At 38.0% G+C, this 25,590-nt stretch overlaps 1 protein-coding gene across 4 annotated transcripts in view; it reads right to left on the minus strand.

Annotated features, from left to right (window-relative positions):
* MTUS1 (microtubule associated scaffold protein 1) overlaps positions 1-23,273 on the minus strand; it is an 89,791-nt gene extending 66,518 nt beyond the window's left edge. Inside the window, exons 1-4 of one of the 4 annotated variants that reach the window (XM_068186829.1) lie at positions 23,186-23,273; positions 16,851-19,001; positions 14,497-14,692; positions 2,717-2,899 (exon numbers count right to left, since the gene is read on the minus strand). In XM_068186829.1, the coding sequence (XP_068042930.1) occupies positions 2,717-2,899; positions 14,497-14,692; positions 16,851-18,818 (2,347 nt within the window). In that variant the 5' untranslated portion in view covers positions 18,819-19,001; positions 23,186-23,273. Of the gene's footprint in view, positions 1-1,171; positions 1,500-2,716; positions 2,900-14,496; positions 14,693-16,850; positions 19,002-23,185 lie in introns of those variants that run through there. The other 3 variants (XM_068186830.1, XM_068186833.1, XM_068186832.1) reach the window with 3 other exon arrangements.
* Positions 23,274-25,590: the final 2,317 nt, after the last annotated feature.

Raw genomic sequence — 25,590 nt, forward strand, 5'->3', positions numbered from 1 at the left:
CAGGAATCAAAAAAAAAAAAAATAATCTAAAATGACCACATGAAAACCTCCCAGGTTTACAGTGTTTGATCTTTTTTGGATTCAAATTCAGAGCAGCTACTGCAATCCTGAATAAAGATGGACAGGTATGAAGTGATCTCAGCCCAGTAAAGATCTGGAAACTCAACTCATTAGAAGAATTTTAATGACATATTGGCTGTACAAAAATGCAGTTGCAGGTCAACTGCTAGGATCAGCTTTTTAACTTTTGAAGCACTATTTACTATATATGTAATTATTCTAATGCAATTAAAATCTGGAATCTTTTTTCTTAACCTCAGAGTTAATCACTTTGGTATGTTCAAATGATAGCATTTTTAGCTCAACACTAAAACTGAGATTACTGTTAAAAAAATCTGTTTTTCAATGCTCAAACTGACTGCATACAAAATATGCTTTTAGTAACAACAGCATTTCAAACCTCATGATTTTTGAGCTTCTCAAATAAGAAGTCATTTTAGAGAAAAGAATCACAAAGTTCAAGTGCTCATTAGACAAAATTAAAAAAAAAAAAAAACAAAAAAAAAACCCCAAGCCCTAATGCTACCACATGGAATTACCAATCCAAGGACATCCCATAACAAAGGGCTGAGCTGACAAAGCAGCAGAAATGCTCCCTTGTCATTTTTTTTTCTCTGCTAACAGAAGACAAACTCCAAACAAGTCAAGTGCCTTTTTGATTTAATATTGTTGACAGGATCACAGTAGTTTGTCATACATTTCATGACACACACAGCATAAGCCTCCCATTCTGATCTTTTGTGTCCCACCAATCTAATAAAAACACTTTAGCTTCACAATTTTTTCTGAAATTATTACATAGTAGACTAAACGCAAGAATAAAAAACAAGAACAGCACTGTACTTAGCATTAGAATACAAAGAAAATTCCTTAGTTCTTTTCTATTTGATTCAGTCAAAAATTTCATTAACGTATGAATTACACATAATCTTAGTCATTATACTCACAAATCCTTACTATTAGATATAAATAATTCTCATCAAGTGTAAAAAATTCCCTAAAGGAAAATAATATCACAGAAAATCAGCAGACCAAAACATTGCATATATTTACCAACCTCCACAAAACAAAATACATGCTTTAGAATAGAAATAAAAGGAATACAACCTACTTCTCTTCCCAGTAAACGTGGCTAACAAAGGAACAATACAAAAGCTGTAAGACCCCACTACCAGCAGTGTCAGTAAGGTAATATCATAGTGGCTTCCTGAGTCAGTCGGTGGTGTTAGTGTAGAATTGAAGAAAATAATAGGAGAAAAATTAGTTTCTGTGCAACTGCGGAGTCCTCCTGGTATAGTCATTTAAAAAAAGATCTAAGCAGGCTTAAAGTCTACGAGACTGCAGCCATGTTCAACCTCTCATATTGCTCTTGCTTGGTCTTCGTGAATCGGAGTGGAAAAAATTGTAAGCTTGAAGGCAGTGGACAAAACAGATTACAGCAGCTAGCAAATCAGGCTAAATAAGGAGTCATCTGTTTGGATACTTAATCTGAATACACTCCTTTGTTATGAAGCGATGACCCCTTCCTTTGTTACATGAGGGAGCAAAATGAAAAGAGGACAAAGCTGCTTAGCAGCTCCAGACACAGTCCTAAACCTGAACAGCAAAAGTCAACATGGCTGTCACAGTAACAGAACCGATCTCATTACAGAGCAAGACGCACATGCATATTTTATTACACATACTCTTATTCATTTGAGGACTATGTTAGCTTTTAGTTTAATGAAGGCAGTACGAGGCAGGGGGAGAAGAATATGAGGAAATGTAGTTACGTGTGCATGCATATGCGCATATATAAACCAGAGACGTATGTTAAATCACAGCTCTCTTTTTCAGTCCACTGAAGACAGATTTAAGTGACATCTGGCACAAATGAAAGGTCTTTGCCCAGGCTTCAAGATATAACAGGTGATATAATAGTAGCAGAATATTTGAATGTACTTATTTGAATATGCATAGCTGGGAATACTAACATGTTTGATAGTCAGCTGTATGTTATTTCCTTCATACTTTTCCCCCTCAGAACTCCCAAGAACTGCCGTAGAACTTCAAAACAAAGCAAGTCCTGGTATTATTCTCACTAATTTTAATCAAGATTGATTTGGTTAGGTCATACACAAATGTTTACAGCTACCTTAGAAATTACAGAAGTCTACCCATACAAAGATTTATCTTCTAAAACAAGTTTCACTTATGTGCCTGTAATTTGATCTGCATATTTTGGCCCAAAACTCTGAAAGCAGATATAAACTGGTTCAAAAAAAATTTAGCATCAAAAACCTGTAACACACTGTTCCAAATATTATGACAAGTAAACCATTCTGTCCAGACATATCACACTACATGTAAACATTAGGAAACTCTTGCTTCAAAAGACATGCTGATTATGTAGCGTTTCAGGATGGAAGAGAAGCTGTACCAAAATCTCTACTCATCAACCCAAAATCCAGGGCTCGAAGCTCTTTCAGACAGTATGTCTCAAAAAGGAAAGTTCCAAGTAAAGAGGCAAAAAGATTAAGACCTAGAACCAATAAGCAGTACAATCAGAATTAACACAGGTACTTGTCAGACAGGACTCCCTTTCAAGAGGATTTTTACCAACAAGCAATTGATAGCTATCAATCAGTTAAAACCCGTAACCCTCACATATACTTACAATTGGTGCTGAAAAGACTTTGCTCACTCTGAGCGCTGCTCACTGATGAGAGGCTAGGTGTCCTCTCAAGCACTGATCTTTTGACAGGCACTTTGGATTTGGCAAGGGATTTACCAAAGCTAGTCCACAAGGCTGGGGAATTTTTCACTGAGGCATGCCTCTCTTCTAGCAAAGATCCTACAGCTGTCAATTAGGGGAGAAAGAGGAGAGAGAAATAAGAATAAAAAGGAGTAGGAAAGAACGTTAAATGATTGTTTCTTTCACACGTATGCCTACAAATAAAAATATTTACACAGTAAAAATCCATATAAAATGGCTTAATCTACTTCCTATTGACATGGTAAAAAGTGCTGTAAATGCAGAAAAACAGTTCCAAGGACTTAAAGCCTTAGAAACAGGTCAAGAGCTCAATAGCTTTGCCTTCAGTGCAGATATCTGCACATATTAAAAAAGTCTTTCTTTGTATTTTCCTGCCTCACATTATGGTTCGCTGTACTGGCAATCCCACAAAAATATAACCTCCATTTCAAAGACAATCTAAGAAAGGATTCTTCTGTTTGTCCTTCCCCAAAACAGATCTACAACCCCACTCCCCTCTGACAGAACACTCTAAAAGATAATATCCTTTCAAGGAATAAGACAGCATGAGAGTATCAAATTGCTTTGTACTCATATAACAAGTATCCTGAAAACTGAGTAGTTCTACCTAACTAGTTTAACAGCACTTCCAAAACCAAGTTCTTAATGGCCAGCTGGTGCAGAAACATTTTTGTATTAAGTCCAGTTTTCATTTGAGCTTGTTGAATATGAACACCCAATAGCTAAGTTAATCAAACAGGAAAAGCACCTGTACAAGAGATAGGTGTAGGAGGAAATCACTCTGGAACCACTAACAAAGAAAATACACTTTCCAAAAGAAAACCTGAGTTTAGACAAATTAAGCTTCTAGTTTATTTCCTGAAAAGTGTGCACCCAGACTAAAATTTCAATGGCCCAGAGAAGTTATACAAACACAGACTTCTCTCGCCTGCTCTGAGTTTAATCCTGCCAGCCCCAGTATTATGAAGATCTTAGTATCAGCTTTCTGCATATGGATAATAGGTTTTCATTTTTGTACAAAAACAGAGAAGACAGACTTTTATTTTTTTAGAAAATATTTTGTTATTTATTATAAGAAAAACTATCTAAAATATGTTGATTTCTTAGGTCACTGCCATTTTCAAGGCTGACAGTTAAAGGAAAAGAAGCAACTACAGTGTCTCAGACTTGACATAGAACAATCAAATTTCTATTTAAAGGGAATACCCTTCCCTTTCTTCTTGTCACTATAAACAACATTTCAACTTTGCTTAAGCTAGAAAACTGCTGAAATATGACAAAATTAGCTAGTCATTTCACCTTAAGCAACACTAGTTTTACTATAGGCTTTCTACTCCTAAATACTAATGACCAAGAAACCTTCAATTTGCACTAAACCCAGGAAATCATGACATTAAGGGGATTGCATTAAATTTTAGAAAAGAAAAACATGCCCAGTGTCTGCCTTTCAACAGTAGGTGGTGTGACAGGATTAGGTAACTTATCTCAAGACGTCCTGTATCAAGTAGACAAAACCAGGAACAGGACTGGTAAATGAAGGTATGTCCAAGCTACTTCCCTCAGTTCAGATCAATTCAGAAACAAAAGAGAAGCCTCACAATATATACTGAACCTGCATTAGCATATTACATACTCCTGGTCACAGAATATAACACACAAGCTTCAATGTGCAATTAAACAAGCTTTGCATCAGATGTCTCTTCACAGGGGCACTTTTACTACCTGCCATCACTATGCAGAACTCTGACTCTGTACATAGCTCTACTGTAGCCTGGTATTAAACCTCTGAAACAAAAATTATCAGCCGTATTTTAGAATTTTTTGAAAGTTACTGAAAGGGACAATTGAATATATGGAACATGCTAAAGAGCATACAAGCTTTGTTGTGCTGAGAACACCAAAAACCACAAATTCACGCTTTTTAAAAACACCTCTGAAACAGCACTCCAGACAACGTAACAGAAATAAATTTATGTGTTTGGCCAAAAAAGTTTCTGTCCCATATGCATGTCATAGAACAAACCTGACAGCTTTATAAAACTTTCCACAATGTTTTCTGAATTTTTCGTTCATGGGTCAACATACCAGGAAAAAAAACTAATCCAAACCAGTCAGAATTCCTTTTGTAAATAGCCTCCCAGCAAAACAAGGTACAAATCCAAACAACTTCCCCAAAAAACAAACAGAAAAAGGTGTCACTGTACAAACACTGTGTTAAGTTTGTATGACTTAGTGAGCTAAAGTTCTACATTATGAAAGGGAGCTAGAGAACAAATGGATTTTATCAGCCGTATTTGATTACTTAAAGGTGACGGTAACACGTTTGATTCCTACTGTGCTGGACTCGTTCATCCAGTCCAAAACATACAGGAACAAAATCCTGTTTTCTTCACAGTGATTTTCCCTCAAGAGGGGTCAAAGTAAGCATGTGAACATCTCAGACCTGTCTAATACAGCATGCTCTCTATACATGACCTGCAGCAAGCCCAACTTCTCTGCAGAGGCTGGAGTGTGGCAGTGCTCTGAATTCAAACCCATCCAGTGAGCAAAGCACTCTCCAGGATGGCCAGTTTCAAAAGCATGTCAAACCTTTTCTAAGGTTTTTCTCTTAGTTTTTCTGCTGCTTGGTACTTGCCTATAATGCTTCTATTAAAGTAATTACTCAAGCACTCAAATGCATCTTTTAAAAGCCCAGCTCAAGGGAGAATTTAAGTCATGACACAAGATGATTAAGCAACTACTCTAGGTATTACTTCAACAAATGGTTTTAGAGGTTTTTTCATAAATACCATTCCCTAATAGTTACACAGAATTAAATGCAAAGGTTTTGAAGACAGAAGCAGGAAGATATGGAATACAAACAAAAGTATTGGAAATGAGCATAAAAGCAGGATATTTTGTCAACCATTATTATAAACAAAACAAGCAGTAGCATCAAAGTAACAGGCTTTCATCAGTTATTTAATCTAGTCACTGAAGTGGGATACCAGAAATACTATATTCCTCTACAGTGAACTAATGAGTTGGCAATTCTTTAGAAAAAAGTCTCCATGCAACAACCATGTTACTTGAACTACGTTAAAGTCTCTCTTGTATCGGAATGGAAATAAGCAAAGAACAAAGCTCATTCTTCAAGAAGCTCTGAAGTCAGCTTTCATATCCTTACTCAAATAATCATCCTTTCATATCAATCCATCATAGGTGGTTATTGTCAAGAAAAAGTTAAGGCTTCCTTTAAACAGCACTGGAGCCTAAAAAACCACACGCTGACAGAATGTTGACATGAGGCAGACTGTAAAGCCAAATATGTATTCACAAATTCTGAAATTTCATGTCTACCAATTCAATACTCATCAACACATTTTACATATCGAGCTGAACACTGAGCAACTGGCTTTCACTGAGCTACATGGCACCTGGAAATGAGTGTTTGGAAGCCTTTTCCAAACACAAATTTTGGGCACACTAAGTGCAAAAGGAGTTTTTTGAAGGATACTGTTTCTTGTTGCTGCTTGTGTTTAAACCTAAGGCTAACACTAATAATTGTTCTGCCCTTCAATGCCTAATCTCTTGAAAATGTTGAATTTTGGATTTTTGCTTAATGCATTTCTGTTTTTCCCTACGAGTTTAAAAATCCAGAGGGTTCTGTTTTAAAAATGCTATACTTCCTAGCTGGTGAAAAAGCCCTGTCTATTGGCATCTATTGAAAAGTGCAAGTAAATAATGGAAAAACAAACTGGACTTTGGTATTGTTTCCAGCAGACCAATCTTGACATACGTGTAAGAGTGCTCATGGCTGCCATTTTAAACAGTGTAAAGCAGTAGCAATACTAAGAGTTTTCTGATGGCCGCAAGCTCCCCAGTTTGCCTGATTAGCCACCCAGCATTATTAACTATACTATCTATTATGCTATACATGTATCAGTGTTCCTTCAGGGAAGGAAGACTGGTTACAGTATGTTTAGTAATTCTAAGGTAATGTCTTTCTAATTCTATCTCCCTTTTAAAGTCTCAAATTACTACCAAAATTACCAAAAAGGCAGGACACAATTACATTATGTTGCTATGAATGCTCAAATGTTCAACATAAACATGGACAAAACCAGGGAATTTCAAGATATTTCTGGGTCTTGAAATATTTATAGGAGAGAAATTTACTTGTTTAGCAGGTAACTAATAAGAGAATAGTTTATATACTAAGGCAAGATTCAATTCCCATTGATACAGACTTTGACAGCAATCTTCCCATTCCCCTGTAATCCTCAGACAGGTAGCAAGGAACCAGCAGTAAGCTAGTGCCAAAAATCTAACTAGGGTAGCCATGCAGGTAGTGTTCACATGTTCCTCCCGTCTCAGCTAAATATTCTTGGACTAAAACTGGAGGATGGACCATCACTACTACAGAGCATTTAATAAGCAGTTACCAACAACCAAATCAACCTTTTTTCTTCCCTCAAATGATCCTACCATCAGAAGAGTGACTGGGGTGTTTTCACTTAGAGGAAGAGAGGAAAAGTACTGTCTCATGCATGCCTACTGTTCGATTTCACTTTTGCTCCTCCCTGGGTCCACATTTTGAAATGTGACGGATTTCCTACCAGTTAAACCCTTCCACAATCAGAGACTTCTCCCTTCCTCATCTTCTTTTCTACACCTTGCCTTATGACCTCTCCAGCACCTGGAGACAGCCCTTCTCTACCCTGGCCTCAAGTTTGAGCTCACACGTGCTCTCTCACCTCGTCTCTGGCCACAATGATACCTGCTGGATTTAGTCCATTTTTGGTTTTTCCTTTTGAAGACTGAACTAGAGCAGCCCCATGAGAGACCATGTCTGCACAGTCATGCTGCCAACCTCCTATGACCCCAAGGAAAGCCTGTCTCTGGACAGCAGATAGTTTTACACCAGCTTCCCAGGCACAGTAGTGGCCAAGCCTGCCCACTCTGGTTTTGACAGGAGACTCTCGTAGGCTGCATGCTGACTTAAACAACCCAATCCCAACCCCTAGTTTTAACACAGCTATGGTAAAGCTCAGTCTGTTTAGGAGTACTGGGAAAAAGAAGTCAAATCAACGTACTATCAGTACTGCAAGGTAAGTTGAGGCAAAAGAAAATCACCAACCCCATCCAATCATGCTTTTCATTATTGTCCAGCTCTCCATATCACACACCCTTCATGTTAAGCACTGAATTTTGTTTGACTTAGACTGCAGCTTTAAAACTCACATTATCTACAAATCTTGTAAGTTTTCTGAAGCGGGACTTCATGCGTTCCTTGAATGAAAGAGGAAGCTTGCTGCAGCAAAACAAATACACATTTCTTCTGGAAGACAATTATGCGTACTTCCCTCCTCCTTTACACCTACCCTGAGAGAATTCAGAACTAAGCAGTACAGGTGAAGATTTACTTGAAGACACACCAGCATGTCCATGCAAGTAAATGACTAGGCACTAAGAAATTCCCCTGCAGGGAAATAGTGCACACCTCTCTCCTAAAGGAGAATATTCTTATAGATACATCCACATTTCTGACAGTGCCAATGTGCTGACTGTTAGAATCAGTCTCTGCAAGTACGATCATGCTTCTTGGTACAGGTACAACATACTAAAACTTCAATGGGGCTAGTCACAAAATTGCCTGTAAAAAGTCTGGGAACATATGTAAAAAAATTATTTCCCTAACCATGGTCACTGACAGCACCTTAAACAAAGCTGACAGGATGAAATGCCCCCCTTTGAAAGCTGTATTATCTGAATTACGCATAAACTCAAGTATTTCCAACTCCCTCTGCCTCTTCTCCCCCATCCCTTCAAAACTCAGAGAACCACATCCAAATTATACAGAGATTAATAAATCAGCCTGCCTTGAAATCATTCACAGCAACAGATCCCATACTACCTCACAAACAAAAACCCTTTCACTTTTACTTGCTTCTCACGGTCAACTTGACTTCCAAAGCCAAATTGGAAGTATTTTATTCCAAAATACATTTTTACGATGAACCCTATGAAAGGCTTGCAAAAACACAAGCTGAACCTATCCCACAGGAAGAGTTCCTTGTTAATGAAAAGTAACAAAAGAAAATAGCTGTCAAAGTTATGGTAAACTTTTTCTGATAGTGTATGTAGTCAAGGCTAAAAGCAAATTGACAAAGCTACATTCAGATTACATAATTTTATGGCTCCTTTCTGGCTTCATATTGTGAATTGACCATTTTGTAGCTGAATGATCAACACCTGGGGCAGAAATTTAATGGTTAGTACTCAGCACAAGTAAATATATTGCTCCAGGCAGCTTCCACCAAACCATTCCTGTTGAGTATGTCCAGGAAGTAAGGGCAAAGTAGACTGGAAACATTACCAGGCAAATCCAACTCAAGTGACTGGAGAAACAGTAAGCAGCAAGGCTCTCAGGCCCTCAAAATTAACACCATCTTCTGAACTCTCACACGCTCATCAACTGGACAACAGTCCTTTTGGATACACCGAAAAAGTTCTTCCCCAGTTTAGAGAACTGGTTACGAGATACAGAATCACAATGCAGAGGAGATGCCTGGATTATGATGACCAAAGAAGGAGTATGACACAAGCTTTGTGTCATTCTATGGACTACAGATCTTATGTTCTGTGGAGACCCATGTATTAGTTTCCTCCTTCCTATACCTCTGAAGGGAAACATGCACGTTTTAAGCTCACTTTTAACACAGGCTTTAATAAGTACAGATATATTAATGAAAAGGAGACTCAAACCCACTAATCTGGACTAAGAAGGACAAATCATCTTGGGTAAGCTAGTGTATGAAGAACCTACTTTTAGGATCCATAAAAGAAGCTGGCTGCTCTGTAAAAGAAAAGCATAAAAAGACTGGCTGAAATGAAATTTTAAGCTTTATTTGTAGACCCTGGTGCATTCCAGACTTGTTTATGAGAAAATATATGAACACTTTTACAAGTGACTGTCTATTCTAGGATTTCAAGTAAAGTCACGACTGTTTCAATGCAGAAAACCTGGAAGTTATGTTTGTCTTTTTAAATACTTTGTTTCCTCTTGGCAGTATGTCAATCCAGCTATAAAGAGTCACATGGTAGATAACAGGAATGATACAAGCTGAAAAATTATTTTCAGTAACTATATTTGGGTTGGCTCCTAGTTCAGTGTCAGAACAAAGACCCAAGGACTGTGGGAATGCTTAGTGCAACTAAATTGTTCTGCTCCTGCTTCACTAGTATTGTGAAAGGCTGTACCAAGAAGTCCTTAATTACCGAGTTTATGTATGCCTCCAGCTTTATGAAAACTGACTGAAATAATTTGAATTTTCCATCTGAGAAGTCTGTGCAATAAACAGCAATAGCACTCAACAACAAATCGAGTCTTAATCTATCACTGCTTGCTCTGTTTAACTATAGAAGCTTCTCTCAATCACCCATTTAATGTATGATCAAGCCAAAATTCAGCTGCAGGAATTTTTATGAAATAAAAAGAAAATCAGTATTTCAAAGTATCACTAAACCTGCATATACCTATTTTCTATACTATTTGGGGAATTATTTTTCCTATGCTTCTGGTAGTTGCAGAACACAGGAAAAGTCCTGCAGTATGATCGTAAGTGATAGGTCTTACTTGTTCAAAAATATCTTTAAGGAAACACAGAATTCATACTTTAAAGCTTCTCTGTATCCAAGCTTCCATTGGTCTTGTTAAATGCTATGAAAATATCCTCAAGAGAAAAAGGGAGTGACCACTGGATTAGATTCATGGAAATTAGAAGTAAAGCACAGGGTCACTATACTGCTGAAGAAATACCAGTGACTTAAATCAGAGACAAAAGGGTACCTGAAATGTCAAAACAGACCCCACCAGATAGCAAGAGACATTTTTGTTACACAGATGATTTACATGGTTTCCATTTATTTCTGCAAGTATTTTATCAGAAAGCTGAAGAATAGTATTACTGATACTTTCAGATTCCCAAAGAGTTTCAATTACATAGAAAGCTTGACAGGGCTCTCATCTTGACAGAGCTAAGACACCAACAAGAATGTGAAGTTTCTTACAATGAGAAATAATGTAAAGTAATGGAGTAATTTTAAGGCAGAAGTGGAGATGAAGTTATAGCATATCAGAAGTCTTACTTGCAAGTAAAGCTCCTCTCCTTTACATAGTTTCAGGTAGGTTGTAGTCAGCAAAAGAAGGTAAAAAAGGCATTGGTGGGCATCTACATTTTTAGATTTACTGTAAATAATTTAGCTTCCTATTTGATGCTGTTAAAATAATTTCCTGTGGCTCAAACTGCCACAGTGCTTTTGTTAACTGCATAGGTGATAATATACAGTTGTCGGGGCAGGTGTGATAGCAGAAAATCTTGGAGTGATGTTCCATGGGAACACCAAAGCTCCTTAGCTTCTCTAATGCCCTTAAACTCCTCCTTTCAAGTAAGGCAAAGACATGACTCTTCACAAACCACAACACCTCAAGTGTTATCAGCCTATTACTCCTCCACACTGACTATGATACATCCAAATCAGAAGGCTCTGTGTGTTTCATGGGAACAGAAACAACAGTTGCTTCAATTCTGAAATTCATTCAAAGTCTTCTACCAGGGCTCTGAAATTATATCCCTTCCAGTAAAAATGGGTAAGTCAAACACGCTATTCTGTGTCTTAAATTCTAATAAATGTTTTCATTGACAGAAAACAAACTGCAAAAGACATACAGCCTGCCAGCCCATACTACAGAAACCTACACACACCACTATGGAAAAGTTACCTGTGGAGAATTAAGATTTTTGTCTTAGAGTGAGTGTGTCATCCCCTCTTATGAAGAAAGAGATAAATAGTTACAGAAATAATTTTGAGGCATCTAGCTTGCAGCAAATCTGGAAATCTGGTCACAGTTGCAGAAATGGAGCTTCATCATCTCCCAAATCACTTTGGTACACTGGATCAAGGTGGGCTTGTCTTTTAGAGAACCTATTTCTAATTCAGCAAAAACTTCAAATTCCAGCTAAGATACACCAATATTGGTGAATAATGCTCAGCAACCATTTTGAAATAAACAAACCCAGTTATTTCTAGCCTAATACGCTTTGCAAATAACCTCACAAAAATACAGTGTTTGGGATATGAGTTCTTCTGTCCCTCTGCTGTCTTCTGTTCAGGTGAGAATCAGGAAATTTCCTGAGAAGAAATGCTTTCTATTGGGTTAGTATGTTACCACTAAGTACTTAAGTTTTACAAGTGGAAAAAAAATATTATCAAAATCTCAACTCCTAACAAGTTCCAAGGATCTTATAACTGGTGTTTTACACATGGCAATTTTTTCTTTCATTTCTTGAACAGCCGTTTTATGAACACAACCCTCACAAGCCCTTGATTATTCTAGGAATAATACACACACTAGTGCATTTTGGACAGATGCACCACTTCTATCCCTATCCATATACATTTGAGAGTTGACATAGAGCTATACTATCATTTGTCTTGTTCAGAGTGTTTAATGGATTCAACTACACAAACTTCGCTTGTTGCCCAGTGATCCAAACACTATCAGTAACTGGATAAGAAATAGCTGCACATATGTTAGTACCTCAGGAAGAAACAAGTTCATTAGGATTCAGACATTTTTAAAACTCAACCTGACAAACGACTGAACAGCCTAGTCCAAATTCAGTAATGACCCAGTTACAGGCAGCAGGGGCTGGACTAGGCAACCTTCAGAAGTCCTTTCCTTTCTGGATTTAGCTAGTCTGTCTGTAGTCTGACAAAATCCTGACAGCAAACAACTGTACAGCTACTGAATGATTTATCTGTGGGCTGGAGTTTAATACCAAAGCGTTCAAATGACTCCACTGGAAAAAGCAGTTATTCCTTTCAGGAATGCTTTAGCCTAAAGAGGTAACTGGGTTTGGTTTACTAACTGCCACTTCATCACAGAAAATGTATGTACAGTTTTACTTCAAAAATGTTAAAAACAGAAGGGGTAAGCAGCAGTAGATATGGTTTTACCTGAATGGTGTGGTCACATAATACTGTGGGGGTTTAGCAGCAATCCCAAATAACTCCTACTGTGCCCCATATCCCACCCAATAATCCTATCCTCTGATTTGCATCAGTACAAGGACCCATGTTTAAAAACTCCCTTTGTAAGGGATGGGGAAGTTAACCTGATACAGTTGAATGCATCAAACCCTACTTTGTAGCACTAAACCACTGCATAAGCAAGATGAAGGGTAATATGTGCTAGGACCAGTGAACTAAGAACAGGGGACCAGGGAAAGGGCATGGAGAAAATAAATTTCTTCTCATGTGCAGCATTAAAGTTCCAGTCTTACCAGATCACACCACAAGTTTGAAATGTTAAAGTGCTGCTTTGTGCTTTTACTTTAAGCAGCCTTTTTCCAATACAAAAAATTTGGAAAATATTCTACTGACTACAGTAATTTCAACATACATCAATTGGCTAAAGAGTGACAAGTTTATTAAAAAAAAAATAAAAATCTGGGGAGTAAATGTTTTTATTTTCAACAGCAAATGACTTCTGTTTCTTCTGAAAGTAATTTTTTTTTTCTGAAGGGAAGAAGTTAGTCCTATAACTCACCTATGTTTACATTTCTCTCTAGTGACAGTATCATAAATCTTATCTGGATTAATAACCTAAAGGAAAACTCTATATCTATATTCATCTCTCTTCTTCTAAGGCCATAATTACAGACAGGAAAGCTCTGGGTTGGTATTTAGAGGGGTGATGAGTTCTCCAAGAAATTGGCAGCCTACAGGTTAATGCCTGGTTCACTGAGCAAGTGCCTCACATGAACAAGCCTCAAGTGGGAGAATAGCCTATACCCACTTTCTTTGAGGGACTCATGCCATGAAGGAATACATGTACAGATTTTATCACACCTGTATATAATCATGAGGACTTTTTTTTTTTTTTTTTTACTGTTTTATAATCTTAGATTGAGTGGGTTAGAAAAAGAAGAAAAAAAAAAAAAGAACAGGTTTTACTGGGTATAGCTGGGTGTGTACTTTCCTAATTACAGTGCATTGTAGTGTAGTCATTCAGAGACAGGCTACCTTTGCAACTAGTTAGATTGCCACACTTGGTTGAAAAAACCCAGCACATAACCTACCAGAGAAGCTCTATAATACAGTTATAGAATGTAGTTTCTAGTCATGAGATTTGAGCAGCAGCCTACAGACTAGATGAGAGATTCATCCCTGCCCTTGCTATTAATCAGTCTGAGTTTAATTAGCAGCTCAAGCAGTAGTCTCACCTTCAATTATGTTCTCCCCCTTCTAGAAACTACAGAGCTCTACTAAATTTAGGTTGAACAAAATATGTTATGTCCTGAAATAAGGACTCATTCCCATTGGGATGCATGCAGTTGCTTATCACAAGAGCATTGTACCTGAGCACACTATTTTTTCCCTCTTTCAAGTAATTTTAGTTTTAATTTCACAAAATACTACAATATAACTAAATACAAATAATATTTAATATTGATTTTTCTAATAGCACCACACTCTGTATTAGCACTTTACAATTTAGACCGTATTGTATTTAACACAGACATACAGCTCTGTACCACTGTAGAAGTTGTGTCAGAAAGTATATTAAGTATGATAAGTAAGAAAATTTTAAGAAACTGGTTAAGTAGTAATATTCCAGTGAAAAATTCTCTTACCAGAGCTTGATGACATAAGAGCTTCTTTGTGAGAAGGTGTTTTAATACTGCTGATAGCTTTATTTTCACATCCTCTCTTCAAGGTTGACACAGATGGCACCATTTTAACCTTGGGAGTTAATACACTTCGTGGGGTAATTTGGTCTTTCTTTGGTATGTTTTTCCCTTGTGTTGCCCCATCTTTCACAGAAGGCATCTGTTTTAAGAAAAAAACAGAAACCAAAAAGCCACACACCACCACTGTGCGAAACTAAAGATCTCCCTCTGCAGCATCTGTAATGAAATACTGACCACCCAAGTAGGAAACATGCTTAGTCTTTATCCCATTGTCCACATCTGCAGTTCAGATCCTCAAGAACAATCTCCTGAATGGCCTTCAGCAATGCAAACCTATTAGTTTGAAGCTAATCACTAGTAATGACCAACACACTAAAAAAAGGTTACAGAGGTCATTTAACGTCAGAATTTCTTCCTCTTCCTTCCCAAACTCTAATTAAACCATTCAATTACATGACTACACCTACTCTCAAGATCTTAACCAACAAACTACACATGTCAAGGCCCTGAACAGTTAGTGGTCCTGTACTACCTGAAATTTCACAGTCCTTGTGATTAATTTCCTGGTCTAGGTCTTATGTCAACAGCTTAAAATCCTTCACACTGAGGTGCCATAGATAAAACATAAGTGCAGGACTAGATCCAGGACAGGTATAAAATAACTGGTTTATATGGGTAAAACGTCTATGTTTCACACAGAATTCTTGCTCCAGTTTATACAGCCTTTAGTTCACGGCCACCCCTGTCAAGCCTATAAAGACACACTTTACAGTTCAGCTCTTCACGTGCTTTTCTGTGACTCAAGCTGACAACCCTCATCTTCATTTTCAGATGTTAATTTGTACTTTTCCACTTAAGAAGACCACTTCTTAAATTTAATCCAGCTGATTTTTCTACTGTGCATTTCATAGAAATTTCTCTACTGCTTCTCCAGGCACAAGCAGAACAATTAAAATCATAAAGTTTTCCATCTTGATAATGGAATTAATTAAACACATTGTCTCCAAGTCTTCATACCAAAAGCAAGAACTGACAAAGAATGCAAACTCTTAGACTGTAGAATTAACAAAGACCATCCTTGCTTTCATGCTTAGGTTTTCAAGTTAAAATATTAGTCAAATAATAGTACTTATTACTTTCTTGTGCAATGTTTCAAAAATGTTCTAAGTAGCTTCCCCCATACACTGAGCTTCACTGGAATTTTTCTGGAAAATTAGTAAGGCCTGTCAAAAATTCAGATGACAGTTTAATTAGCAGTTGTAAAAACTGCTGCCTCCATTTCACCAATTTAATGTAAGATATTGAATCCACAAGCCAGCAACAGGAGAGATTCCAAAAAGCACCAAGACTCCAATTCTGTGTCCCTACTAACACCTCCTGAAATCCTTGTCAACCCAACGCCAACACTCTTCCCTTCTTTCCCCTTCTCCTTTTCTTTTAACCTTCTTTCAGTGCATTTGAAAGCACGTTTCTCCTGACAGGCAGCTGACTCATCCCAAAATATTTCCCAACCAACCAGCGCATGCATACCTCCCGGCCAGGAAGTTTGCACCTTCCAGCTGGCTGACTGCCTAAAACCAGGTATATGCCCTCTGCATAAGAAATATTTCCTGACTACTCCCAACTGTTCTAATGAGTCCCAGCTCTACTTCAAACAAATAAGCTCCCAAATAATACAAAGGAGACAATGAAATTAAGATGTTAAAAATAAAATGTTTCACCAGCTTACTGGTCTCTGGGTTTTGTGTGACTTAGTGTTACTGTTAATATATGCACAACATTTACACAACTGATTTAAAAGTCTACTTTAGTTGCAAAGCACATTTTGAAAGAAAAGAAAATTCCAAACCCACCAATTTATCTCTAATGCCTATTTGAAGTTACAGCATCACTAGAATAATCTTGAAAAAAATGTACATTAAAAGCTGTATTTGGAAAACATCACCAAGTTATGCTAGGCAATTTTACAAGGTTGACTAAATTAAGACTTGTTTGCTTTTATTAGACATCTTACAAACTATATTGTCTTAAAAAAGGACTTTACTAAAAAAATTGTGTTATGGAACAAGACGAAAGTGGAGACACTAAATTGCAATTGAAGCCAACTGCAACTAATTTGTAAAACAATACTTCTTCACTGTCTTTACTAGGGAAAGACTTCATGTAGAAATCAACACTACATTTACACTTGTAGACACCAAACCCATTCCACAATTTTCACACTGTACAACACTTAATTTTCTTTTTTGCAAATGTACAAAAACATACAAGTAAGTATGAAAGCAAAAAAAACTTACCAAAGGAACAGAGTGCACTTCAAATGTTTCATTTGCTGTATCTTTTACCAATGTTGCTTCCAGAAGCACTCCCATGTCGCTGAATTGCTCTTTTTCACCTTTGGTCATGTCAATGCTTTGAGTACAAGGCGTCATTAAGGAGTTTGAACTTTCCATTTTATCGTTTAGCATCTCTTTTGAGTTCTCTCCAGATGCTGGAAGCACTGCAGAAGCCAAGGAGCACACCGGAAGGGTAGCGCTTGCTTTGTCAATGTCTTGCAGACTTAACTTTAACACAGGTGTTTTTGAAACTTTATGGGAAGCGTTTCTGGGATGTGCTGTGGCATGACTGACTTGGCTAGTGAAAAGGTGTTTGTTAACATGTAGCTTATGGGGCCTATTTACAGGCACTTCCACCTTAGTATCTTTAGCTGGATCTACTGTTTTTTTCAGCACTTTTATAGAGGAGGACAATTGCCTTGGGGAACCAACCCTTGAAGGTGAGGAGGCAGATGATAGTTGACGGGACTGGGGAGACTGTTTTAATGCTGCACTGTCTCTTGGCTGTGGCACAGGTCTAGACACAACCTTTGGCTTAACATTTTTAAAATTAGGTTTGGGAAAACTAACTATCTCTGATTTCTTTGCTTTGGTTATTGTTGATGCAATAGGAGACCTTCCCATTGGTTTTCTTGCAGCTTGATCTGAACTAGCTTTAACTCCAGACCTGTTATGCCTTCCAAGTGCTTCACTTTGTCTTAGTCTAGAAGACTTGTCTCCAAATTCTTCCAAAGCTGAAACAGAAAAAATCCTATTTTTCGATCGTTCTTTAGGAGTTGAAGTATATAGAGATGAATTGCTTTCACCAGCTGTTGGACTGAAGACCACAAAAGTTGCTTCGCATTTCAGCTCAGGCATAACCGACTTCTTTAATTTTGGAACACTGCAAGATACAGAAGGAATGCTGTGCATATTCTGAAGAGCAGCATTTCCAGAGATACGCTGTTCTTTGGTTAAAGGTTCACTAGTGTTGTTTGATACTTGCTCTCCATCCATTTGATCTACTGGGAGAAGGTGCACACTATTTACATCACTATCCATGCATGTTTCAGCACTGGAATTCCCAGTTTCATCATGGAAAGGAGTAATTTGCAAGGATTTCACTTGGTCAGCCTCATTAATATTAATGAATGGTGATAATACATCTTGCTTACAAGGATCTATACATCCAGCAGGTAGTTCTACAGCCTGTGCTTCATTATCATTCTTGATAGTGTTTTTTTGATAGTGTTCAACACCTGCAGAGGTGAAATTAGGTGTTCTTTCTGAGTTGGTTCTATCAAATTTCTCTCTGACACATACTTCAGAAGAGATCAATGTTTCCCCCAGATGCATGTCATCATTTAGATCAGTTCTCAGATTCTCACCTGTAACATTAGTAATACCCAATGTACTCAGCTGGCAGCATGCCCTGTCATTTTTCAGGGACTGCATGTTCTGCTCTGAAGCGGGAAGAGTTAGTACAGACTTAGAGTCAGTCTGACTGTAAGGCACTGAGTGTTTGATACACTGATTTTGCATTTTTGCCACAGCAAAATCACCTTTCACTAAGCTTGCTGTTGCTTCCAAGCCAGAGTTCAAAGGACGCAGAGAAGTCTGTTCAGTCACAGAAGACTTGCATGCAGCATCTGTATCTCCCAGTGGAGCTCCTGTGCAGCTGTATTTACCAGGTGTCTTCTGCAGATCAAGTACTTCAATACACTGCTGTTTTAAAAGACTTCTGAAGTCACCCTTATTTTCAAAAACAGTATCACCTTCATGCTCAGCCACTATATTTTGTGCAGTTGAATTACCATGTATCTTGGGGGCACAATTCTCTGAGGAAGGTGTACCTCTGTCACATGCATAGCTATTTCCATTTTCATCCCTTATAAGCAAGGAAGACTTCAAGCCATTCTTTGCTTTGTCATCAGACTTCTCAATATTCATTTTGAAAGGTAAATTTTAAACCGTTTTCATTTTATAATTCTTTAAAATCTCAGAGAATGCAGATTCTTCTGAACTTCACAGAAAAAAACCCCAACTGCTGTTCCCTGGAATGTGTCAATTGTCCTGAAAGATATTTAAAAAGCAGTTCTTTGTTTTCATGTTTCCCAAGAAGATTCAAATGTTCTGGAATTAAAAAGAAATTTTAAAAAGTTAGCCAAACCAGGATTTTAAGACAATAAGTATTCCTAAGTTTCTAGTCTTCAGACATCAGAGCAGCAACACAGAAGCAACACTAAGAATCCCAGTGAAGAAAGACTTCAGTCCTCATCCCTTGATGCAGAGCAGTAACAGACCTAGCTGACTGTAACAGACAGACTGTTGTTTCTCTGCACTGAAGGCCTTTTTCCTGCCCTTCGAGGCAGGAATGCATAGCAGAGGCAGCTGAAGATTTTGAAAGGGTTATTTAAGGCAACTGAATTGAAATAAAGAGAGGAAAGGGAGGTTTGTGATCAGCTCTGGGGCTACAGCAGTACACTGTCCCCATGCTGGTGGGGCAGCCAACTGCAGACGCATGTGGAGCCCCTTCAGAGTCACTGGAAAGCAATTCCATACCAGTTAACTGCCTCCATCTTCCAGATGACACGAAATTAGCCAAATGACAAAACAGTTCCAATGTCCTCTCCAGCAGAGCAGAGCCATGTAACCCAAAACCCAATGGAAAGGTGAAGGGGCAGGATTGACATAGACAGACGATGGAGGACAACTGACCACACATGGGGTGGAGAGTCACAAACAAAAAACAGCACAGAGCCCTTGCAACATACAGTGCCAAGATCCTTACAAGCACTAAGACTGCACCCAAGTACCAAAACCACAAGGATGTGAATGAGAGAGAAGATCAAACTGTCCAAAGCAGCTGGATGACCTCTGCAGCACTCCATATGAAAGGCTCCTAGTACCAGTAATGAGACCAGAGGCAGGAAGAACTTCAGATTTATAACATATGGTTGCAGGGGGTGGGGAATCTGTGAGGAGGAGGCTTTTCAGAGCAGTTAAAACCTGAATGGGTGGGACAAAGTTCACCGGATCTGACAAGGCAATCTGGCTGAAGATGCATTCATGGACAAAGGTCAGCTTCCCAACTGAAGAAAATGAACATCTGTTGAACACCTTTACCTGTCTGGAATGACAGATTATATTCTCCAGTCAAAGAGCAAGAAGGGGGACACTTGTCACCAAAAACAATGAGCAAACAAGTCTCTGGTGTTTAAACAAAAATGGAGACATCAGAGTGTGGTCTCCTCAAACAAGGATACTGATACAATGACATATTTGAAACTTGGTGCAGCAGGACATGTACATCTGGATTAAGTATGGACAGTGGGCAGAATAACTTATAATTCACATAAGAATTATATTAAAGTCAAAAATTATTTCACTATTTCAACTATGGTGACAAAACTGGATGCAATACAAGACAGTTGCAACAAGATCAGAAAAGATGATGATAATAATAATACTAATATTAGATTTCTTGTATAGCAATGTTGATTAGGTACATTGAGGAATAATTCTGTAATCATATTTTTGTAGAGGAATCAAAGACTTCTTTGGGAAACAAGTTTGTTCAGAGAAGCAACTCTTGATTTTTTCTTTAACAAGTAAGTATAAATCCTCACAGAAATCATGTAAGGCATTCTGGAAACCACAGCAGGGGAAAGAAAACAAACTCACATGCACAAATACTTTGGAAAGCGTAGAATGAAGCCAGCACACTAAGTAGGGAAAGGTAGGCTACTTCTTGCATTATTCAAAATTCACTTTTTTTCCTTAAACCTTACTTTCTTCAGCTGAAAACACAGCTTGAGTGACTACATTCAAAATAAAGCCTTTATCATACTAATGAAAAGTATAAAACTGCAGGGCCCATAAACAGTTCTGAGTACAAAACAGCAGCACCCAAAGACTACTATAGAACCTCAAGAATTTGTTCACTATGAACCAAACACAGAGTGGCTTCTGGCCCACAACCTTGTCTTTACATGGTATTTGAACATCTGACTCAGATTGAAGGCACAAAACCATGAAACAAGGAAACAAAAGCTACTGAGATCAGACAGCACACCTTCCTCTGCCCCCCTCCCATCCCCAAGATGAAATTACTTGTCTAGCTAAAACATCTCCTGGTTCTTCAAGGCTGATCTAGATCTTTTGCTTACTGACTATTATTCAATCCCTAAAGAAGCATAAACAACTGTAGTACCCTCACTTTCACCTTTAATTAGGAAAATTAAGGCAGATTGAAGAGTTCTTCAAAAAAAGTCTTCCCTGAAGGCAGGGCAAGAATCTGTTCTGAATAATTTTCCATTAGTGTAAGTCAATCACAGAATCAACTGCTGAAAAATATTTGCAAACTTTGCTTTCACTGTTGTTTTGACACATTGAAACTTGTTTCCACTTGTCTGGATACCAGCCCTCAACACAGCTTGCTCACCTAGTCATGCAACAAAAGTTAATATTCCATTTTGACTCAGCAGTAGCTCAGATCAAACCAGAAGTCTTACCTCTTTCAAGAGCTTTCATTCTGCAGAAAATAGGCAACTTCAAGACTTAGCAAGAATAAAATCCCAAGAATTTAAAGAATGGTGCATTACCTTACAGTAGCTACTGTACAGCTACTATATGTACCTAATCATGCCAAAATTTGAAACAACACAGGTAGCTAAATAAAGTTTGATTGAACTGAAGAAGCTCCAAAAAAAAAATAAAAGTAGATTTGATACTGAGTAGAGAAATAATCAAGCATATTAAAGTTTCACATACCAAGGTGGACATATACATATATAAGTCTGTTACTCAGTGCGCTGGACTTTCACATAGCCAGAGCACCTGCAGAAATAAATTACTAATTCAACTATTTTTAAAGCAAATTTTTACTATAGTAATCAATACTTTCATGAACAAGTAGACCAGCTTAAAATACAGCTTCACATCCACATTTAGAGTCCTGAAAGCATCCTGCATAAAAAGAGAGGTATTCCTAAAGGATCAGCTATGGCATTTAAAAATCTGTAACCTAGATGAACATTATTCTTTATCGAACTGACATTCCATAACTTTCCATATAACAAAGAAATTCATTAGTTTTAGATTTGCCATAGCAAGCTGAATGAAAAATTACCCTCAGCCCAGCATCTCCTCCATGGTGGGAGGGGGGATCAGTAGCAGACGCACAGACACAACAGTTGCCCTCGCTGAGAACACACTGTTCCTGGCAACTAGTGACTTGAGGAATTCTCTAAACTAAATACTAATAAATTTGCTTTGACTTGGTCTTACATCAAGCATTATGAATGCCTGGCCTCCACAACACACTACAGTTCAGTGCAAAACAGTTCAGCTGGTTTTGCCTTCGGTAAAGCTCAGCTTACGAAATTTCAGTTGCGTACCTCAAGTGCTTACACACTGCAGAAAAAGTTTGCACTACCTGAGCTCTAAGTTTTCCCCTTCCTCAACTGAAATAAGAGCTTGGGATAACAGCAGTACCACTTGGAAAACAAAAATAAAACAAAACAAAACCAAAAGAAAAACCCCAAAAACCAAAACAAACAAAAAAGCCCCCCCGCCCCAAAAAAAAAACCCAAAAAAACAAACCACAACAAAAGAAGCTTGGCAAGTAGACTCTCCTAAAATGAGGAGGGATTGGCTCCCAACAGCCCCACATGCAGGAGAAATACACTAAATACACTACAACATAAAGAACAGGGCTTAGAGCAAGATCTTGTCACTTCTACTAATCAACAAGAGATGTCCAGGGGTGTGCTGTTAAAGGGCGGGGGGACAGTCACTTGTTCAGTGTGAGGTAAACAGGAATCAAAGCCAGATAATTACAATACGCAATTCAACTCACAGGTTGACAAATGACTACAAGAATTCAAGTTAGTTTGTGTTAGTGTCACAATGCAGACAGTAATAATTCTTCACCTTTCCTGGTACTCCATCTGGAACTTGACTCTTTCAAGCAAATCATCAGAGAGTATTTACTCAAACCCATCAGCTGTTTGCGAAGCCTGTATGAAGGGGGACATGGAGTGGGGAATAAATCTGAAAGGAGAGGATGTGCCCAGACCTGCAGGGAGGCAGTCTATAGTGCTCTAATTAACTGAACATGCTTTGATACCAGGCAAAATGCAGCACCAGCATTCCCACAGAAAATTGTATTACATGGTCATGATTACCACTAACCCTGAAATTAAAAACCATCGAAAGCATTTCATATATTAATGCATTACACTACAACCAGTTTACCTGACCATGTCCTGGAACACAGCACAATCACAGAAGTATGACTTTTTCAGCATGTACACCTGAAAGCAGAGATGGCATCATCCATAGCAACCAGGCATCCCTCCCAACATGCTGTTCAGTGTTCCTTGAATATGCCCCATAAGAAAGCACTAGGAAAACACGAAATGGTTCAGGTAATGCTGCATTTACACAAAATTGCAGATTTCAGAGCTCTCTCTGCTGCCTCAGTAATGTCACATTTTAATGTAAACTAGCCTGTTACCAAGCTAATTCAAACTATTCTGGAGAGGATTAAGGTGAGCTCCCGTAACAACTTCACACAAACATTTATAGCATTACAAGTACAATCTACTCCTGAAAGTGCATTACATTAAGTTCTCATATGTTCATAGCATTGCTTGCTTCAGAATACACAGTATCACCAGTGAGTGTACTGTGAAGATGTTTATAAAAGAACAAAAAACCCCAACAAACTACCAAACCAAAACCAAACCCACTCCACAGGGTAGCTAAGCAATATTTGTATGCTTTAGTCAAAGACATTTTAGAAGTCAGAAACCATGTTAGACACTTGATACAGGAAGCAGAAATAGTGTGCAAGATACGTTTGCAAGCAATCATGCAGGCATTTTTGATTGAAGGAATACTACCACTTCCAAAGATATAAGCCATCAGGTTTTGCCCTCTACTGGGCTATTTGCTAGACTGTTTTAAGACTGAAGCAGCAGCAGAATATAAAAGTTACAGTAATCAAGGAGCATTAATTTTAATCAGTTACATCTTGGCTCTAAGATATGGAAGAAGTAAGTAGAACAGCAGTTCCTCTGCATGAACTGGACATCCTGAAGTTGTGCAAGAGGTTTTGACTTCCCGTAAGATGTTCAAACCATGACACTACCATCAGACTACCCCAAAACGTGACAGCTGATCCTGAAAAGTACACTGACCCTTGTAGTTTGTCCTAGTAGTGAGTAAATGTTTGCTTGAGACAGCAGTGCTAGCACTTTCCCCAAACTCTCAGCTTCAAGTGATTCACTCCTCAGAGTGTTGGTTCAATGGAAAGTTTCAACGGCTTTCAAACCCTTCTTTTCCTTGCCCATAGCCATTGCTTTGCTCAGATGAAAAATCCTTATCTATTTAATTACTTATGAACTCTGGCCATCCTTGTTGTCTCGTCTTTAAGGGCATTGTGTTGTTCTCTGCATCTTCAATTTCAGACTATTTGTAAGCACAACACACAGAGGTACTCAAACACATTTATATAGTGTCTTGATAACACAGTTCTTCCTTTTATAATTGACAACTTTTGAATTTTATTGTTAGGTAAGTTTGAGGAGAACTCTGTATTCAGTAGTGGAACACTGGTCCAGTAATTTTTTTTTTAAAAGAACAAAGCCCTTCTTCTACTTAGATAACCAAGGTACTTAGCATTGTCTAGAAACGGCATTCAGTATTCTAGGGATTTGGAGGTACATGCAACCTCCTAGACAGAGTGTTCTGCAAATGCATATGTCTTTTCCCCCACTCTGTTTTACAGCAACCACCAGGATGAAACACATGTAAGTAAGAGCTAAGCAAACACCAACCAGTGACAAACACCAGCTACTAACACACTGCAAGTAAGGAAGTGTACTTTACTGTCTGAGATTAAGGGCATGATCAAACAAAACCAAAGCTACATATCTGAATGTGCAAATGAGAATAACAATATGCCCCTTGCTTCAATAGTCCAGCACACTCTCATAACATAATCAGACTCTCATTTGTAGCTTCATTACGACAGCATTCATTGCTAAAAGTGTCAGGCTACTCACAAGTTTTTCAACTCCACACATAATCAGTTACACACTTAGTTACAATCTGCTTATCCAGTGCCATCATGAACAAAGCCTGTGCGTGGTTTTCCATGAGATCAATACTTAGTCTTTTCCTCTTTAGGAACTTGCAAGAATGCCATTAAGTTCTTTGTTAATGGTAAATTAGACATTACCTTTTCAGAGAGAGACTTTGGGGATTTTTTTATTTTATTTTTTTTGCTATTTTATCACAACTAAATTATTTAGCAAAAGCATATGTTATTGTACAAGGAAGGATAAACTTTCAGGTCAAAATAAAAGTAGGGAGCTGGAACTTGAAAAAACAAACAGTACATTTATTACGGCACTTGCTTACAAGGTCAAGTTTCAGGTACTTCTTTTTGAAAGACTTGATTGAATAGGTAAGTACAAACAAGGCTGTGACTGTCAGAGCTCAGTGTTCAACAATCCTCAGCAGTGTTCAAGTAATTTGACTAGATAGGGATTACAAATCCAATCACCTTCTCTGTTTCCTGGAATTCTGCTAAACTGGTTTTGTCCACTGCTACCATTTAAAGGGTGTATTCATACATTTTGGTATCTTGAAGCTATGAAACAGTGGGCCAGGATTATTCACAGGAATTTTCCCTCTGATTGAAATAATAATC

Source organism: Anomalospiza imberbis, chromosome 4 (assembly GCF_031753505.1).
Source record: "Anomalospiza imberbis isolate Cuckoo-Finch-1a 21T00152 chromosome 4, ASM3175350v1, whole genome shotgun sequence".
Lineage (NCBI taxonomy): Eukaryota > Metazoa > Chordata > Aves > Passeriformes > Viduidae > Anomalospiza > Anomalospiza imberbis.